At 63.2% G+C, this 16,268-nt stretch overlaps 1 protein-coding gene and 1 non-coding gene across 7 annotated transcripts in view; both read left to right on the top strand.

Annotated features, from left to right (window-relative positions):
• GTF2IRD1 (GTF2I repeat domain containing 1) overlaps positions 1-16,268 on the top strand; it is a 92,850-nt gene that overhangs the window by 68,636 nt on the left and 7,946 nt on the right. For all 6 annotated transcript variants that reach the window (XM_070064517.1, XM_051835434.2, XM_070064515.1 and 3 more), the window contains 4 exons: positions 659-842; positions 1,048-1,076; positions 15,811-15,888; positions 16,021-16,213. In XM_070064517.1, the coding sequence (XP_069920618.1) occupies positions 659-842; positions 1,048-1,076; positions 15,811-15,888; positions 16,021-16,213 (484 nt within the window). The remainder of the gene's footprint in view (positions 1-658; positions 843-1,047; positions 1,077-15,810; positions 15,889-16,020; positions 16,214-16,268) is intronic.
• Positions 5,925-5,979, top strand: MIR2387 (microRNA mir-2387). The gene has a single exon (NR_162721.1). It is a non-coding gene; the product is annotated as a microRNA mir-2387 (primary transcript).

Below are 16,268 nucleotides of genomic sequence, written 5' to 3'. Positions count from 1 at the left end.
TGCTGTGCTTTTCAAACTAAGTCTTTTAAAAAATAATAAAATAAGCTAACTACCGAATCATACACTTTAAAATGGTGGATTTCAGGTGCGTGAATTATATCTCCTTTAAAAAAGCAGTCGGGCTAGGGCGAGGGCGTGGCGCCAGGGGTAACAGGACGACACAGCTTTTCTGTATTTGCCACATGAGGGGCGCACAGCGCGGCTCTGAGTTCCCCGGGAACCGGAGCAAAAAGGGAAATGAGTTGGGCTGTGCGATTCCCAGTGCTGGAGACAGAGAAACAGCCGCAGGCAGGCGGCCCCAGAGCTCAGCTGCTCCTCCCCGCGCTGAAAGCCACGGAGATGCCCGCCGCCTGTCGTTAGGGGGCTCCCTGGGAGCGGGCGATGAGGTCGAGCGAGACCCCCTGCAGGGAGCTCCGTGCCTCCCCCACCCCCCGGCGGGCCCCACGCAGGTCCGAGAGGCGTGGGCCAGCAGGTCCGAGAGGCGTGGGCCACGGCTGAGGCCACGTGGCTGCCCCCCGGGGAGGTGGGGGACCAGGCCAGGGCCAGGTACAGAGACAGCGCATGCGGTCTGGGCGGCCCACTAGCTGGCCTGGCCCCGCCTCTCGTCCCTGACGGCCCCGCCTCTCGTCCCTGACGGCCCCGCCCCTCTCGCCTGCAGGGGAGGCCTTGGGCATCAAGTACCCGGTCCAGGTCCCCTACAAGCGCATCAAGAGCAACCCCGGCTCGGTGACCATCGAGGGGCTGCCCCCCGGGATCCCCTTCCGGAAGCCCTGCACGTTCGGCTCTCAGAACCTGGAGCGCATCCTCGCTGTGGCTGACAAGATCAAGTTCACGGTCACCAGGTACTCGGTGGGGGCGGGGCTCCCACGCAGGGATGGACACCGGACAGACGAGGCGGCCCTCCCAGCTCCCGCCTGGAGTCTGGAGGGGCATCAGAGGGGCGTCAGAGGAGCGACAGGCCCCCCGGGGCATGGGGAGCCCCGCAAGTGGGCACTGCCCCCACCCCAGGCCCTCGCCCTGACCTTGCCACCTCCGATTCTCTTCCAGGCCGTTCCAAGGACTCATCCCAAAGCCCGGTAAGAGGCGTGGGCTCCGGGGAGGGGGCTGTGTGACATGGCGGGGGGAGCAGGGGTGGGGGAGGGGCTGGCCACGCCCTGGGGGACCACCGAGGGACACAGGTTCTGGGGCCGGGGCCTGGAGCCGGCCGGGCCCCTCTCTTGTCCTGCCTGCCCTGGGCAGAGAAAGGGGCCGTGGGGAGGCCCTGCTGATGGCTGAGTTTCACGGTGCAGGGGGGTAACCTGAGGGACCTCAGTGCTTGGGTGAGGTTTGGGACAGGTAGGTTCCTACCTGGGGGTCTGGAGCCTGGCGCTAAGGTGCGGGGGCTGCCTGCCAGTCCCGATGGCAAAGGCCTCTCCCCCACCCCTGGAAGGCGGCCATCCCCCTCCGCTGCCCCAAACCCAGACCAAGGCTGCCCCTGCATTCAAGCCTGCACCGCGGATCCTGGAGCCTGGGCAGGCTGGGAATAGGGGCGTGGCCACGGCCGCACAGGAATCCCCTCCCCAGTCCCACACCAGCCCTCTCCATCACACGGAGGCCGGCCCCTCTGCCTGCTGGAGCCTGGCCCGTCCTGTGCCCAGGCCTGGCTTGTTGGGCTTCCTGGAGGCGGCAGACATCCCTGGGGGGTGTGGCAGCACCATGGGGTCCCAGGGTGGAGAGAGACCGTGTTCTGTGTAAGCAGTGGGGGCTGAGACCCCGCGGCGCCCCCGCAGGTGAGGGGAGGAAGCAGCAGCAGCCCCCAGGACCCCTGGCCGAGAGTTCGCTGCGTGCTGAGCGCTTCCCGCAGGTGCGGCTCATGCATGCGCACACGCATATGCGGGGGTCTTGGAAAAGTTTATGGAAAATGCACAGTGTGGGAAGACGGAGCTTGGATTTCAAAAGTGTTTTGCATCAAAATGAACTTCTCCGGGCCTGGTGGTCACGGTGCTGCCGCCTGTGACACCAGCATCCCGTGTCGGAGCGCTGGTTCAAGCCCTGGCTGCTCCGCTTCCAATCCAGCTCCTTGCTAATGCGCCTGGGAAAGGAGCGGAGGATGGCCCAAGTGCTTGGGCCCCTCCCACAGAGACCCGGATGGAGCTCCTGGCTCCTGGCTTTGGCCTGGCCCAGCCCCAGCTGTTGTAGGCATCTGGGGAGTGAACCAGGGGATGGAAGATTGATTTTTCTCTCTCTCTCTCCCTCCCTCTCTAACTCTGCCTTCCAAATAAACACATCTTTAAAAAGAAAGAAAAAAAAAAAAACGAAATGCAGAGTCTCAGGTCCTACCTCATGTTGACTAAGGCAGAATCTGCATTTAAAAAAAAAAAAAAAACTTTTTGTTCCCTTTTTCTAAGAGTCTTTGAAATTCCCTTGTGTTTTCTGGAAAGCCTGCCAGGGCCAGGTGGGGTGGTGGGCTCTGCGGTGAGGGAGGAACAGTGTTGCCCAGACAGAGCAGGCCTCCCAGCAGGGGCCAGAGCCCCCCTTACAGCAGGGGAAACTGAGGCTGGGCGTCCCGGTGCCTGTATCTGGGGCTAGCAGGGACCTGCTCTACAGCGCCTCACAGTGGCGGCTCCGGGGTCACTGGCCCCACACACTGGGGAGGCCTGGTGCCAGCCAGAGAGGGGCAGGGAGGAGGGCCCAGTTCTCCTGGCCACCGGAAAACAGAGACAAACCTTCCCCCAGGCTGCCTGTGGCCCCTGCCCCGCCTGCAGGTCCAGGCCTGCCCGGCCCCAGCTCACAGACAGAGCCGCTGAGCCCTGCGGAGTTGGCTTCCAGCCACCAGCCCATCCAGGCCAGTGTCTGCCGGGTCCCCATAGGCCCTGGGCAGCACTCTGAGGCCCCATGATCACGGGCAGCGTGGAATTTGGGGTGAGAGCCTGGGGGCCCTCCTGAGGGTGACCTCTCCTGTCCGACAGGACCCGCACTCCATCCAGGGGCTTGGTGCCTCTTACCTCCAGGCTGCCCGCCAGCCTCCCCTTCCATCCCCCTGTGTGCAGGAGGAGGCCTTGGAAATGCCTTCTCTTCTGCCTCCCCTGGGCAGCAGGCTGCCTGGAGGAGGAGGCAGGAAAGGGATGGATCTGGGCGTCAGCCCACAGGGCCGGAGCAGCCAGGCTGCTTGTCACACTGGCACAGAGTCCCGACTATTCCTGCTGAGGGATCCCAGAGCCCAGAACCTCCTGGAGCTCGATCTGCTGCAGAGACGGACCTCAGGAAGGCTGGGGTGGGGGTGGGTGGGTGGGTGCAAGGCTGAGGGCGAGACCAGGTGATGGACAGACACCGGAGAGGGGGAGGGGCTGGAGGCGGGGCTTGGGAGGAATGGGGGACTGCATAGGACAGACACTGTTAAGAATGGTTCTGAGGTTTATTTCATTCATTTGAAAGGCAGAGAAAGAGAGAGAGCTTCCATCCACTGATTCACTCCCCAAGTGGCTGTAACAGCCAGGGCTGGGCCAGGCTGAAGCCAGGAGCTGCTTCCAGGTCTCCCACGTGGGTGCAGGGGCCCAAGCACTTGGGCCATCATCTACTACCTCCCAGGCACATTAGCAGGGAGCCGGATCAGAAGTGGAGCAGCCGGGACTCGACCCAGGCACTCTGATATGGGATGGCAGCGTTGTAAGGGCGGCTTAACCCGCTGTGCCCCAGCACCGCCCCGGTTCTGAGAGTTTCTGGTCCCTTACTGACCAGAAGCAGGTGAGGCCTGCTCTGGAGTGGGGTCAGGGGTTAGACCCAGCACTAGTGTGGGGCCAGGGCACAGCCACCAGTTGGTTGTGGGCTCAACAGAGTTGACCCAGAAGGCCTTGCAGTGTGTCACAGCTGGATGCATCACCTGTGCCCTTGGGCTGAGTGTTCCCTGCTCTGACATGCGCAGTGGTGGGCCAGCGTCCGGCCTGGGAGGAATGTGAACTTGAGCGGAGCCTCTTGGACAGTTCGTGTGTTGGGGGAGGGGGCAGTTCAGGCCTCGGACCAGAGGAGCTGGGGGCTTGGGACTGGGCCAAGGATCCAGAGAGAGAGGCAGGGGCTCAGGACAGCCCTGGGGGCAGTCAGCCCTGCACGTCGCAGGCATCTCGCTCCAGGGAACAGACGGGCACCAGGGGGCACAGGCCACTGCACGCATACGGCAAGCAGGTGCGGGAGGTGCAGCGAGAAGAGCGATCCTAGCGTCCTCACTGTGTGGGGGGCACCAGGCCACAGCAAGCGCCTTCCCAGGCTCCCAAAAAACCAGGGCAGCGAGGGACGCTGTTCCGCAGGCGTTGGCCCATGGGCAGGAGAGCTGCGGGCCGCTGGTACAGTAGCAGCCGCAGAACCTTCTGGCAGGTGCTAACAGCCTGGCACACCTGATGTCTGCGTCACCCTTGGCATTGGCAGGTGCAGGGCCCACCCTCGTTACCTTATGGGAAATCCCACAGTCGGGGCCAGCGTGTGGCATGCGGGTTAAATGGCTTCCTGCAGCCCACACTGGGTCTCTGCCTCCCATCCAGCTCCCTGTTAGTGGCTGGGAAAGCTGTGGAAGATGGCCCAAGTGCTAGGGTCCCTGCACCCACGTGGGAGACCCAGAGGAAGCTCCTAGCTCCTGGCTTGGGCCAGGTCCAGCCCCAGCTGTTGTAGGCATTTGGGGAGTGAACCAGTGGATGAAAGATCCATTTCTGTCCCTCTGATGCCTGTCTTTCAAACAAATACATATTTATTGAGGATGTTCCCCAAGGTCACACAGCACGTGTGTGACCTTGAACTGAACTGAGGTCTGCCCGGTTTTCCTTTGGAACCCAGGGCGGGCTCTACACCATCCCAGGCCTTAGTGCCTGCCCTTGCAGGGGGTCCTAGCCACACCTTCCAACCCCACCCCCCCACCCCCCGACCCCCCGCCCAGCAACACTGAGTGGCTCTTTGCTGCCCCCTCCTGGCCACCATCAGCTATCGCATTGCTCCGGTGCTTAGCAGCCCGGTGGTGGCTGGTGCTGAGCAGTATGGGAGGTGTGGGGGGCAGGAGAGACCCGGAGGGGGCTGGAGGGTGGGATAGGGTCACCAGCGGAGTTGAGAGGTGGACATCGCAGCAGGGTGATTTCAGCTGGGCTTGACAGAGGGAGGGGCAGGGGCGAGGGGGCTGCTGGCTGCAGGCTGGGGGGACCCCCCCCCAGGGGGAGGACAATTGCAGAAGCCGGGTCCCCGAGACAGGGCTGGGGAGCTGGGAGGGGACAGCCAGAGAGGATGCCTGATGTCACAGCTGTTGGCAACCCGGGGTGAGGGGGTGGAGATCAGGAAAGGGTGCAGAGATCTTGAAGGGAGAGAGCCCCACCCTTCACCACTTTCCTGGCTGCAGGTGCCGGGCCCTGTGCTGCCAGCTTTTCACCCACAAGCTCCGGAGGGGGGAGCCAGGGGGTGCCCAACACAGGCTGTTCCCCTCGGTCTCCACTGGGACCCTGGTGGCTCCTACTTGATCTCGTCGCATCATAGGTGCTTCCCGGGGGGACTGAATGAGACGTGTGTTGTCTGGGGGTTACCATGGTGACCACGCTGGAAAAGCCCTGGAAGGTGGTGAGCTCCCTGGCCCTGGAGGCATTTAAGTAGAGGTTGAGCAGGGAAGTCACCTCCCACAGGGCTGGCTGCGGGGAAGAGTGAGCTGAGTCCACTGCCCCCCCGCTGCCCAGTGGCAGGTTTGGGGCTCCCCACCGCAGAGGCAGAGCAGAGCTGCCGACTTCCTGTGCGATTCCAGCAAGTCCGGTTTGCCTGCCTGGGCCTCAGCGTCCTTGTAGAACGGGGAGAATCGCACACAGCCCATCAGCCGCTCGCGGGGCACCCCTGGGGCCCACAGCCAAGGCCAGGAGGAGGGGCGGGCTGGCAGGAGCAGGGGGCGGCGAGGCGAAGAGGCCGGCCAGGCCGGAGCGCGGAGGGCCTGGAAGGCCTGGCTTTGCAGCGTGGACTGAACCCTGCAGACCCGGCCTTGGCGAGCTCTCCCGCTGACGTCCCCACGGCTGAGGAGCCAGGGCCCGAGTCTGGGGAGCGGGGCGGGGGGCCCCAGTGTCATCTCCTCTGAGGAGGCTGCCCCGTGCTCCCTCACCCTGCCCGGCGCTGTCGGAGGCCCTGTCTGAGCAACTCGACCCATGGGCGAGGGGAAGAAAGACCCCGGCCCCAAATGCGATGGTGCCACTCGTCACCCAGTGGGAACTGGGTGTGGTGGACTTCCTGGAGAAGGGGGCCTGACCTGGGCCAGCGTGGGGGGCCGTGGAAGAGGCACTGAGCATAGCAGGAGCAGGAACAGGTCCCTTCTACCACCTCTGAGCTGTGTGATCCTGGCTAAGTTAACTTACCCAGTAGTCTGCGCTCTTGGATGAGTTAACTTCCTGTCTCTGGACCTCTGATTCCTGGGGGTGGGGGGGTGTCTCATGGACCAGGGGTGTCATGTGAAGCCTCCCCTGCCCACCTCCCTTCTGCCGGTCACTTCCTTGTCCCCGGTCACGCACTGTCAGCCGCCTCCAGCCCTGACCTCCTGCTCTCCGCCTTCCCCACCCCCTCGGCACCCTCCCAGTGCCGTCAGACTCTTGGGAGCTCAAAATAAAACCGTCCTTTCTCGACTTTCTAAAGATAGCCCGGCTGCAGCGCCAGCCACATGTTTCTCCACTTAATTATCTCTGCTTTTCCTTGTTAATTAGACTCCGTAATGATCTCCCTCCCGCCGTCCCGGGCAGACATGAGGCCCAGCTGCCAGCCTCAGATCTGGCCCAGCGCCCCCTGTTTGCAGTAGCAGAGGAAACCCTCACCCTTCTCCTGGGGGGAGGGGGCTCCCTGGAGGTAGTTGCAGCCCCGCCCTGCCCTCACGCAGGGGAGGGGGGCGTCCCAGGCCCCTGCCAGGAGCAGTTGGGGACCTCACAACCTTCCAGGAACCATCTGGGGCTGAGACCACCCAAGCTGAGTTGGAATGAGAGGAGGGGTCCCCTAACCCTTTCTGGCTTATTTTCCTAGCGAAAGTAGGGGGGCTTGCACGTGCATGGGCTCTGTGCAGCGCCGTGGGGAGGGGTCTGGCGATGGAGGTGGGGGTGCAGCCCCATCCCTAAGACCCTGCGGGAGGTGGCTGGGGCTTGGGGCCGGGCTCAGGGTCAAACCCTGCCTCTTGGTGCTGTGGGGACGCAGGCAGCAGGTTGTGTGTCTGGAGGGGAGGAGTGATCTCACCTTACACAGGCCGTCGCCAAGCGGAGTCCTGAAGGGGGCGATAGTGAGCCAGTGGGCCGCGCCTCACCGGCCCAGTGCAGACTCTGCGAAGGCCCTGGGGTCCCCTGCCAGGGTGCTGGGGGAGTGGTGGGAGCTGAGGTGCAGTCTGGGAGGAAGGGAGCCGGCGCTCAGGACGCCTGCACCGAGTAACCCCGGAGCCAGAGGAAGAGTCGGGCTTTCCTCCAAGCGTATTCTTCCTGTCATTTGGAAGGCAGAGAGAGATCTTGCATCCACTGGTTCGCTCCCCAAATGCCCACAATCACCAGGGCTAGGGCAGCCAGGAGCCAGGAGCTCCATCCTGGTCTCCCATGTGGGTGGCAGGGGCTCAGGGACTTGGGCCATCACCTGCTGCCTCCCGGGGTGGGCATTAGCAGGGAGCTGGACCGGAAGCAGAGGGACCAGCACTCAAACTCAAGTCCTCTGATACATGAAGTGAGTGTCCCAAGTGGCATCCTAAACCCTGCACCAAATACAACCCCTCTCCCCACCCCCGCCGACGACGGCCCCTCCCGGGTGCAGGGCTGCAGGCAGACAGGGGAGGGGGTGGGGGCGGGGAGTGAGGTTGCAATAATCCAGGCTGAGGCCTGGCCTGGGCAGTGAGGGTGGTGATGAGTCACTGACCGCAGGTGCGCGTCACGGGAAAGCAGCAGAATTCGAGGATGTGGGAAGAAGATGCAGGAGCCACCCACTTGGGGGTGCTGGGTGGGGCGGGGGACACAGGCTTCTGTGCGCTGCCACCATCAGTAGCAGAGGGGGGAGGGGCGTCCAGGCTCGAGGTGTAATGTTGGGAACCAGGACCTTGCAACTTGTAGTTAAACACCCTGGAACAGGATGAGGTCATTTGGGCGTGAGTGCCATGGGGAGGGAGCCCCTCCCCCCAGGCCAGAGGCTCCTGCCTGTTAGCATGGTGGGGGAGAGAGGGTGTTGTCCTGGAACCCTGGGGGACCCCCCCACCCTGCTTCTTCCCAGGGGAGGACCCCGCCTCCCTCATGGCCAGGAAGCGCCTAGAGCCCCGACACACCAGTGGAGCCTCTTGCAGGGAGCTTGGGTTCAAGGTCAGGGCTGCGACGGCTTCGCTGCAGGACTTCGCGTGCTTGGGGATGAAGGGGAAGTGGCGCATGGTAAAGCCAACCCCCTTGTCTAGGATTATCGCTGCGGGGGGGAAATCTGGGAGCCCTGAGACTCTCTTATCTGCTGTGTGACTGGGACATGGCGGGGCAGAGTGAGCAGGTGCTCACCCCACAGCCCTGGCCGGGGCGGTGGGGGGGGACATTGTTGGCCAAGGAGGCCAGCGGAGGGGGAGTTGGTGAGGCCCAGCGGGGCCATGGGCTGTACCTTCTGGATGTTTCTCTGGGAAAGTGGTCTAATGTGGCAGCCACCAGGAGGCATGGGGGCTCATGCCAATGTCCTGGGGCTGCTGCCAACACCGTAGCCAACGTCAGTGGCTGAGAGCCACATAGATGGGTTGTCTTGTGCTGGAGGACCTGAGAGCAGAGTCAGCCCCGTGGGGATGCAGCCAGGCTGTGGGTGCAGCCACAACGTCCCCAGGCTGCCTCCTTCCTCCACTCCGGCCCCTGCCTCTGTCCCCATGCGCCTGGCTCCAACCTCGGCTCCTGTTCTCCCATCTCTTTCCCCTAACTCAGCGTAAGCTTCCCCCTCAAGATCCTCCCCTTAATCCCACAGCAGACCCTGCGATCGGGAGGTGGACATCTTTATTTTGTTCGTTTTACCTGAAACAGAGAGACAGAAAGCTTCCATCCGCTGGTTCAATCCCCCAAATGCCCACCTCAGCCAGGGCTGGGCCAGGCTGCAGCAGCCAGGAGCCTGGAGTTCCATCCAGGTCTCCCACATGGGTGGCAGGGGCCCGAGGACTTGAGCCATCACCTGCTGCCTCCCAGGGTGCGCATTAGCAGGGAGCTGGATCGGAAGCGGAGCAGCCAGGACTCGAACTGGCACCCATATAGGATGCAGGCAAAAAGACAAAAAAATAGAAATACTCACAGTTCTTGGGTTCCAATCTCGGCTCTGCTGCTGACCCCAGCTTCCTGCTACCGCACACCCTGGGAGGGAGCCGGTAATGGCTCAGTGACATCCCTGCCTCGGCAGTGAGAGACCCGGATCTCAGTCCTGGCTCCTGACTTTGGCCTTGCCCAGCCCATGATCTTGCAGGCATTTGGGGAGTGAGCTAGCAGACTGGAGTCTCTCTCTTTCTCTCTCTCTCTTTCTGCCTCTCAAATAAATAATTTTAAAGAGAGAGAAAGAGAGAGAGAGAGATTGATTGATTCACGGGGCCACCCAGCAAATGAGTGCAGAGGTCTCAGGCTGATGCGCAGTTCCTCCAGCAGTGGTCACTTGTGGCGTGCAGGGGTCAGGGCTGGCATCCCGGGCACGCCCGTGGAAACAGACAGGCTGGCTCCCACCGGGAGCATCCACTCCCACACGGTTGGGCATAGCACTGGCCACTGTGTCATCCTTGGGCAGCCACCATCAGAGGGTCCCGTCCTCGAGGATCCCAGCCCAGGCCAGGGGAGGCAGAGCACACCTCCTATATGCTGTCGCCTGGGCAGCCCCCTGGCCGCAGCTGCCCGCCTCTCACCTGTGCCGGGCAGTCATGGCCACTGTTCAGCCCGGGCCCTTGGCCAGCCTTGGGTCAGCCCTGCCCCTGGCCATGCCAGTGATGTTCCTGGGGCCTCAGGGAATGGGAGGGAACGGGGAAGGAGATGGCTTGTCCTATGGAGGCCCACGAATGAGGCTGAGCCAGGGTCATCAGCCTGTGACCCACGCCCATCACCAAGCCTGGCTCCTCTCTGCCCGGCCTGGCCAGCAGCTTCGAGCTGTAGGACCTCAGGAAAGTGCGTCAGGAGGCTCTGGCAAAGGGGCCAGGCTGTTCTCAGAATCCCGTCCATGTGGGCCGGAGCGACCTGGGTTCGAGTCCCAGCACCATCAGCTCGGGGCGGGCACCTGGACGTCGCCGTCGCCTAGCCTTGGTTCCCTCGTCTGTAACGTGGGGATCAGAAGAGCTCGCGGCCAGGTTTGTAGGGAGAGCATGTGGATGGCCAGGCATAGGTTCTGCGTGTGCAGCAGGCCTCACGGCCCCAGGTGCAGTGAGAGGGGTGCCCCTGCCGGCTGCCAGAAGCAAACAGCTGGACCCAGGGGGGGACACAGAGCACCTCCCCCACCCAGCTGGGGCGGGCAGGTGCACTGGTGGAGAGCACACAGCCCAGCCTCTCCCCAGGGACCTCCTGCACTGCACAGCACCCATGACCCCTGGCTCATGAGCCACTGTCCCCATTGATCGCAGCATGGGACATGCAATTAATCATTCATGTGTGTATATATATATTTTTTTTTTTTTTTTTTTGAGAGACAGACAGCTCCCGCCTGCTGACTCACTCTCCCCAGATGCCTGCATGCGGCAACAGCCAGGTTGGGCCAGGTTGAAGTCAGGAGCCAGGCGCTCCGTCCAGACCTCCCATGTGGGTGGCAGGGACCCTGCTGTGACTCCCAGCAGGAAACTAGAATTGGGAGCAGAGCCGGGACCTGAACCCAGGCCCTCCCACATGGGATGGGGGAGCCCCAAGCGGTGCCTTAAGTGGGGTGGCGAATGCCCGCCCCTCTTAAAAGCAGTGATTCATGGGCTTGAGAGCAGAATGAGAGCCCCCACCTGCTGTTTATCCTCCAATTAGTCGCTACAGCTGCGGAAGAGGGGTGAGGCCAGGAGCTGGGAGAGGAACCCCCAATTCCTGAGTCATCACCACCCCTCCCAGGGTCTGCATTTGCAGAAACCTGGAGCCAGAGGCAGGGAGCGAACCCAGGCACCTGATGCGTGCAGGCAACCTAACAGGCATGCGAACCTCTGGTCCAGAAGCCCGCCCTGCGGCAAGGCCTGTGAGTGTAGACCCCAGCAGGCTCCTCTCCCACCCGCTCTGTATCTGGGCCCTGGAGGGCTGGGAAAGGGCCTCAGAGACCCGAGACTTCAGCCAGCTCAGTGCCACCATGGAAGGGCTCTCTTCGAGGAGGCAGGCAGGCCCCCACCTGTACCTGTGTCCAGGCCCCAGGCCTGGGGCAGCAGGGAGGGCCACAAGGGCCTCCACCCCGTCCCTGCTTCCCGCCCCCGAGCCTCAGTCACCTCACCTGTGAAATGGAGATGGTGGAATTTCTGGTGCCAGGAGAGGGAGGCAGTGTGCAAGCTGCAGCAGGAGGGTGGTACCCCGCCGAGAGCCACACACGCACCTGCCAGACCTGGAGTGAGGAGGGGCCCCCACGAAGGGGAGGGGGAGCACCCACCTTTCCCTGCCTGAGCACAGCTGTCCCCTCCCACGGCCCTTGCCCAGGAAGTCCTCAGACTGGGCAGGAAGAGGCCAGGGCTGCTCCAGGCTTTTGTACCTGGAAGAGGGCTGTGGGCACCGCACCCCCACCCCACCCCACTCCAGGCATCCCCCTGAGCCAGTTGCTTTAAGGTCCTGCACACCTCCTGGTGTTGATCATACAGGACGGGGGAGTGGGCTGTGGGCAGGGAAGAGTCCAGAGGACGAGCAGGGAGAGGCAGGAGACTGGCGCCGGGGGGCTGGGCAGCTGGTCGATGCTGTGTGGCCAGGGCCCGCAGCACTTTCTGGAAGGCCCTGGATCATGCGTCTTAGACAGTGATCTAGGGGTCACTGCAACGGGTTAAGCCAGCATCCCATATGGGCGCCAGTTCAAGTCCCAGCTGCTCCACTTCCGATCCGGCTCCCTGTTAATGCGCCTGGGAAAGCAGCAAAAGAGGGCCCACATGCTTGGGCCTCTGCCACCCACTTGGGAGACCCAGATGGAGCTCCTGGCTCCTGGCTTTGACCTGGCCCAGCCTTGGCCGTTGCAGGCATTTGGGGAGTGCACCAGCGGATGGAAGACCTCTCTGTCACTCTGCCTTTCAAAGAAATATTTTTTAAGAAGTGGAAGGAAGGAAGGAAGGAAGGGAGGGAGGGAGGAAAGGAAGGAAGGAAATGTTCTCTCCAGAACAGATAGGACAAACCCAAGAGGAAATCCAAGAGGAGGAAAAAGGCCCGCCCCCCGGGGAGTCATGTGTGTGAGCGTGACCTGGGGAGACGCGGAGCTCGGTGACACGGCACCCGAGGCTTTTCCACGTGTGTCTCTGATGCCTCCCATTTGAAAGACGTGGAAACTGAGGCCCAGCGAGGTTAAGTGCCCTGCCCCGCCCCTACCCAGGGCAGAGTTAGAATCAAGGGGCCTTCTCTCTCCATCAGCCCCTGGAGGCTCCCCCCACTGTGTCCTGCAGCACACTCTCTCTCCTCCTCTCTCTGCGCTGAGTCCTGACTGTGACATTTCCAGAGAACACTCTGGAATGTCTGCCACCACTCTTGTCTCTTTTGGCTGCCCTTGGTTCCAGGGAGCTGGGGCAGGTCCCCTGGAGTAGGTTTGCTGACTCAGCACGCAGAACCATGGTGACAGACACGTGGGTCTCACCCACAGGCTTACCCCACGGCAGCTGGCTTTACTACCAACACTCAGGACAGGAGCTAGGCTGAAACCGGGAGCCAGGAGCTCCATCCGGGTCTCCCACATGGGTGCAGGGGCCCAAGCACTCGGGCCATCTTCTGCTGCCTTCCCAGGTGCATGAGCAGGGAGCTGGACTGGAAGTGAATCAGCGCTCTAATATAGGATGTCGGCTTAACCTGCTGCACCGCCACACCGGCCCCTAAGTTTATCTGTTTGAGAGCCAGAGAGAAAGCCCCTGGTTCACGACCCACACACCCACAGCATACAGGGCTGGGGACAAAGCCAGGATCCGGAACTCCATCCCTGTCTCCCGTACGGGTGGGGGGACCCAAATACGGGAGCCCTCAGCTGCTACCTCCCAGGTGTGCACTGGCTGGAAGCTGGCGTCAGGGGCAGAGCCCCGTGGGTTGGTGGCAGGTGTCCTAACCTGTGACTTAACCGCCAGCCCTGACACCCACCACGTCATGGCCGCCGTAGGGACTCGCCCGAAGTCACGCGCTGCTGTGAACCCAGGCAGGCGGTCTTGGGAAGAGCCCTGTGCTGTGCCCATGGCCTGGCAGGGCTCTGATGCTTGCTCCAACCCCCCACCCTGAGCAGGGCTCCCAGCAGCGCCGTAGCTGCCTTCCTGATCCGTGTCTCGCCCAGCTGCAAAGCAGATACACAGGTGGCCCCGGCCTGACCCAGCACAGCCCTGGGGGGCTCCCTGAGTGAGCCAGGCTCTGTCGAAAAGACACCTCTTGACCCACTAGCCTGGGCCGTGTGGGCTGTCCCGCTCAGTCCCCGGCGATGGCCACCGCTCCTGTCGAAGGTCAGGTGCAGGCCTGTGCAGCCCAAAGCCCCACACAAGTGCCTGAGCAGGTGGGGGCCTCACCCCTGTTCCAGCCTGGGGCTGAGCAGGTCAGGGCTGCTGCACAGACTCCAACCCAGGGAGGGCCCAGAGCACAGGGGCGCAGGGGCTTCAGCCGTCCCCTGCGGGTCACGTTACGTCCCAGACAGTGGGTTCCTCATTTGCCCTCCAGCACCACCCCCCAGGGGCCCACCCCGTCCCACTTCATTCAGTTCAATCACCACTTGGGACACCCATGTCCGGTGAGGGACGGCCAGCTCCTCCGCTTCCCATCCAGCTTCCTGCCAATGCGCACCCTACCACCCACGGGGGAGACCCCGATGGAGCTCCTGGCTCCCTGGTTTCAGTCTAGCCCTGTCCTGGGTGTTGCTGGGTGTTCACTGGGGAGTGAAACAGTGGAGAGCAGATCTCTGCCCATCTCTCTAGCTGCCTTTCAAATAAAAATGGAAAAGATACTTAAAAAAAAAAATACTTATCCTTAAAAATTACCTCCCTTCCCTTGAATAAAAACAAACAGGTCGGAGGAGACTCTGGGCTGAGGCTGTGCCTTCCCAGAGCCCAGGGGCACAAGGAGTCGGCTTTCTGGGCACCCTCCCACTCCCATACACACACGCGAGTGCCCCTCGCCCTGGGTAGCTGTGACCTTGTGGGGGTTGCCCTCCCCCCCCCCGCCCCAAATGCTGCAAGACTGGGAAGGAGGTGCCACCTCTGTGTGCTTGCCACCTCCTCCAAGAAGCCGCCCTGACTCCCGGCTGGGTCAGGCCCGATTACCCTGCCATTGCCGTCCCCTGTTCTGCTGGGTCTCTTAGGACAACACAGCACTGCGGCTTCATCAAACACCAGCTGCAAGCCCCTCCCTGGGCAGACAGATGTGGCACTGCGGGCTGAGGGCTGAGAGATCGAGGGGCGGAGAGAGAAAGGCCTTAAAGATCCAGCCCTGTTTTCTGCCATGTGGGACACTGATGCTTCTGGGGTCAGACAGGATTCTGGGGGCTGTGCGGCCTCAGGCAAGCGACTTAACTGCTCTGAGCCGCTGGTGTGGGGTCGTCTTTCCCTCTGCTGGGTCGGGGGCTGCCTGTCTGCTGAGGACTCTGTCGCCAGAGGCGTCCTTGGTGGCCAGGGGACAGAGTGGAAGTGTCCCTGCCTCCCGGCAGGCCCAGAACTGCATCACTGGTCTTCCCAGCACTTGGAGCAGGGTCGGGTCTGTTCTGGCCACGTGCCAGGGCCTGGAGACCCTCTGGAAGGGCTGTGTGGGGGCTGCTGGGGAGGAGGGGGCCTGGGCCTGGGTGGGAACATCAATCCCCAAGACCAGCACAAAGAGAAGGGTGTTGTCCGGGGCACCCAGGGGTGTGGCCAAGAACAGACCAGATGGGGGCCTGGGGCAGTGAGGGGGTGGGGGAGGGGCAGAGCAGCGCCCCAGCCCCTGGGTGGTGTGGGAAGCCCCCTGCCCTTATGTGGTGACCCAGACCGGGATCCTGGGCTCCTCCCGGGCAGGGAGCTAGAGGGAGGCCAGGCCGCCCCTCGGGGTCTAAAGGGCAGGCGGAGGAGGGGGTGGCTGAGCCACTCAGGGCCCAGCCCAGGACTTTGAGTCTCCAGACTGCCTCCCGGCGGAAGTGAGCCCTACCACGTGTCGGCAGGATGAAAACAGGAGCTGTTTTGTTCCAAAGACTCATGCGGGTCCTGTCCCCTGTGGCCCAGGCCCTGGCTCCCTGCCTGCTTCCAGCTGCATCTCCCACCCCACCCCCTGCCCTAGCGGCCGGGTGCGTTCCAGTGCACAGGGACTGCACACGGCCCTTCCCGGGGCATAGATGCTGCACACGGCCCTCCCTGCTGCACAGGTGCTGCACACCGCTCTTCCCAGGGCATAAGCAATGCACACTGCTTCCCAGCCCTGGGCAGCAAGCTCTGCCCTAGGCCCACCTGCCCCGGCCTTGTCTCCAGGGCTGGCAGGACCTTAGCCGCTCCTGTAGGCCCAGCTGAGAGAGCGGGGGCAGGGAGAGGACATAGCCAGGTCCCAGGAGTGGGTGGGCCCGGAAAGGCTGCCCTGGGACTCAGCTTTGGTGGCCCATCCGCCCACAGGCTTCAGTGTGCCCCACACCAAGGGCACTCCCGACAGCCCACCGACAGATCTGTTGCCCTGCCCCTCAGGGTCCCGGTAGGGCGAGGGTGCGGCGCCCCGGGGAGGCGCCGTGGTGCTCGGGCCGACTCTCATGCCCCGGTTGTCTTTGCAGATGAAGACGACGCCAACAGGCTCGGGGAGAAGGTGATCCTGCGGGAGCAGGTGAAGGAGCTCTTCAACGAGAAATACGGTAGGTGGGAAGGCGCTCTTCAATGAGAACTACGGTAGGCGCCGCGGAGGGGCGGGGCGGCGGCCGCAGCGCCCCCACTGCCGCCAGGGCCCAGCCTGACAGGGGCCCCTCCCCTGCCCCTGTGCCCTCCAGGTGAGGCCCTGGGCCTGAACCGGCCCGTGCTGGTCCCTTACAAGCTGATCCGAGACAGCCCGGACGCCGTGGAGGTCACGGGCCTGCCCGACGACATCCCCTTCCGGAACCCCAACACCTACGACATCCACCGCCTGGAGAAGATCCTGAAAGCCCGGGAGCACGTCCGCATGGTCATCATCAACCAGCTCCAGTGAGGGCCCCGGCGGGGGCGGGGCCGGCGGCAGGGCAGGGCTGCGGGGGCGGGG

Source organism: Oryctolagus cuniculus, chromosome 19, assembly GCF_964237555.1.
Source record: "Oryctolagus cuniculus chromosome 19, mOryCun1.1, whole genome shotgun sequence".
Lineage (NCBI taxonomy): Eukaryota > Metazoa > Chordata > Mammalia > Lagomorpha > Leporidae > Oryctolagus > Oryctolagus cuniculus.
This window is presented reverse-complemented; position numbering and strand designations above follow the sequence as displayed.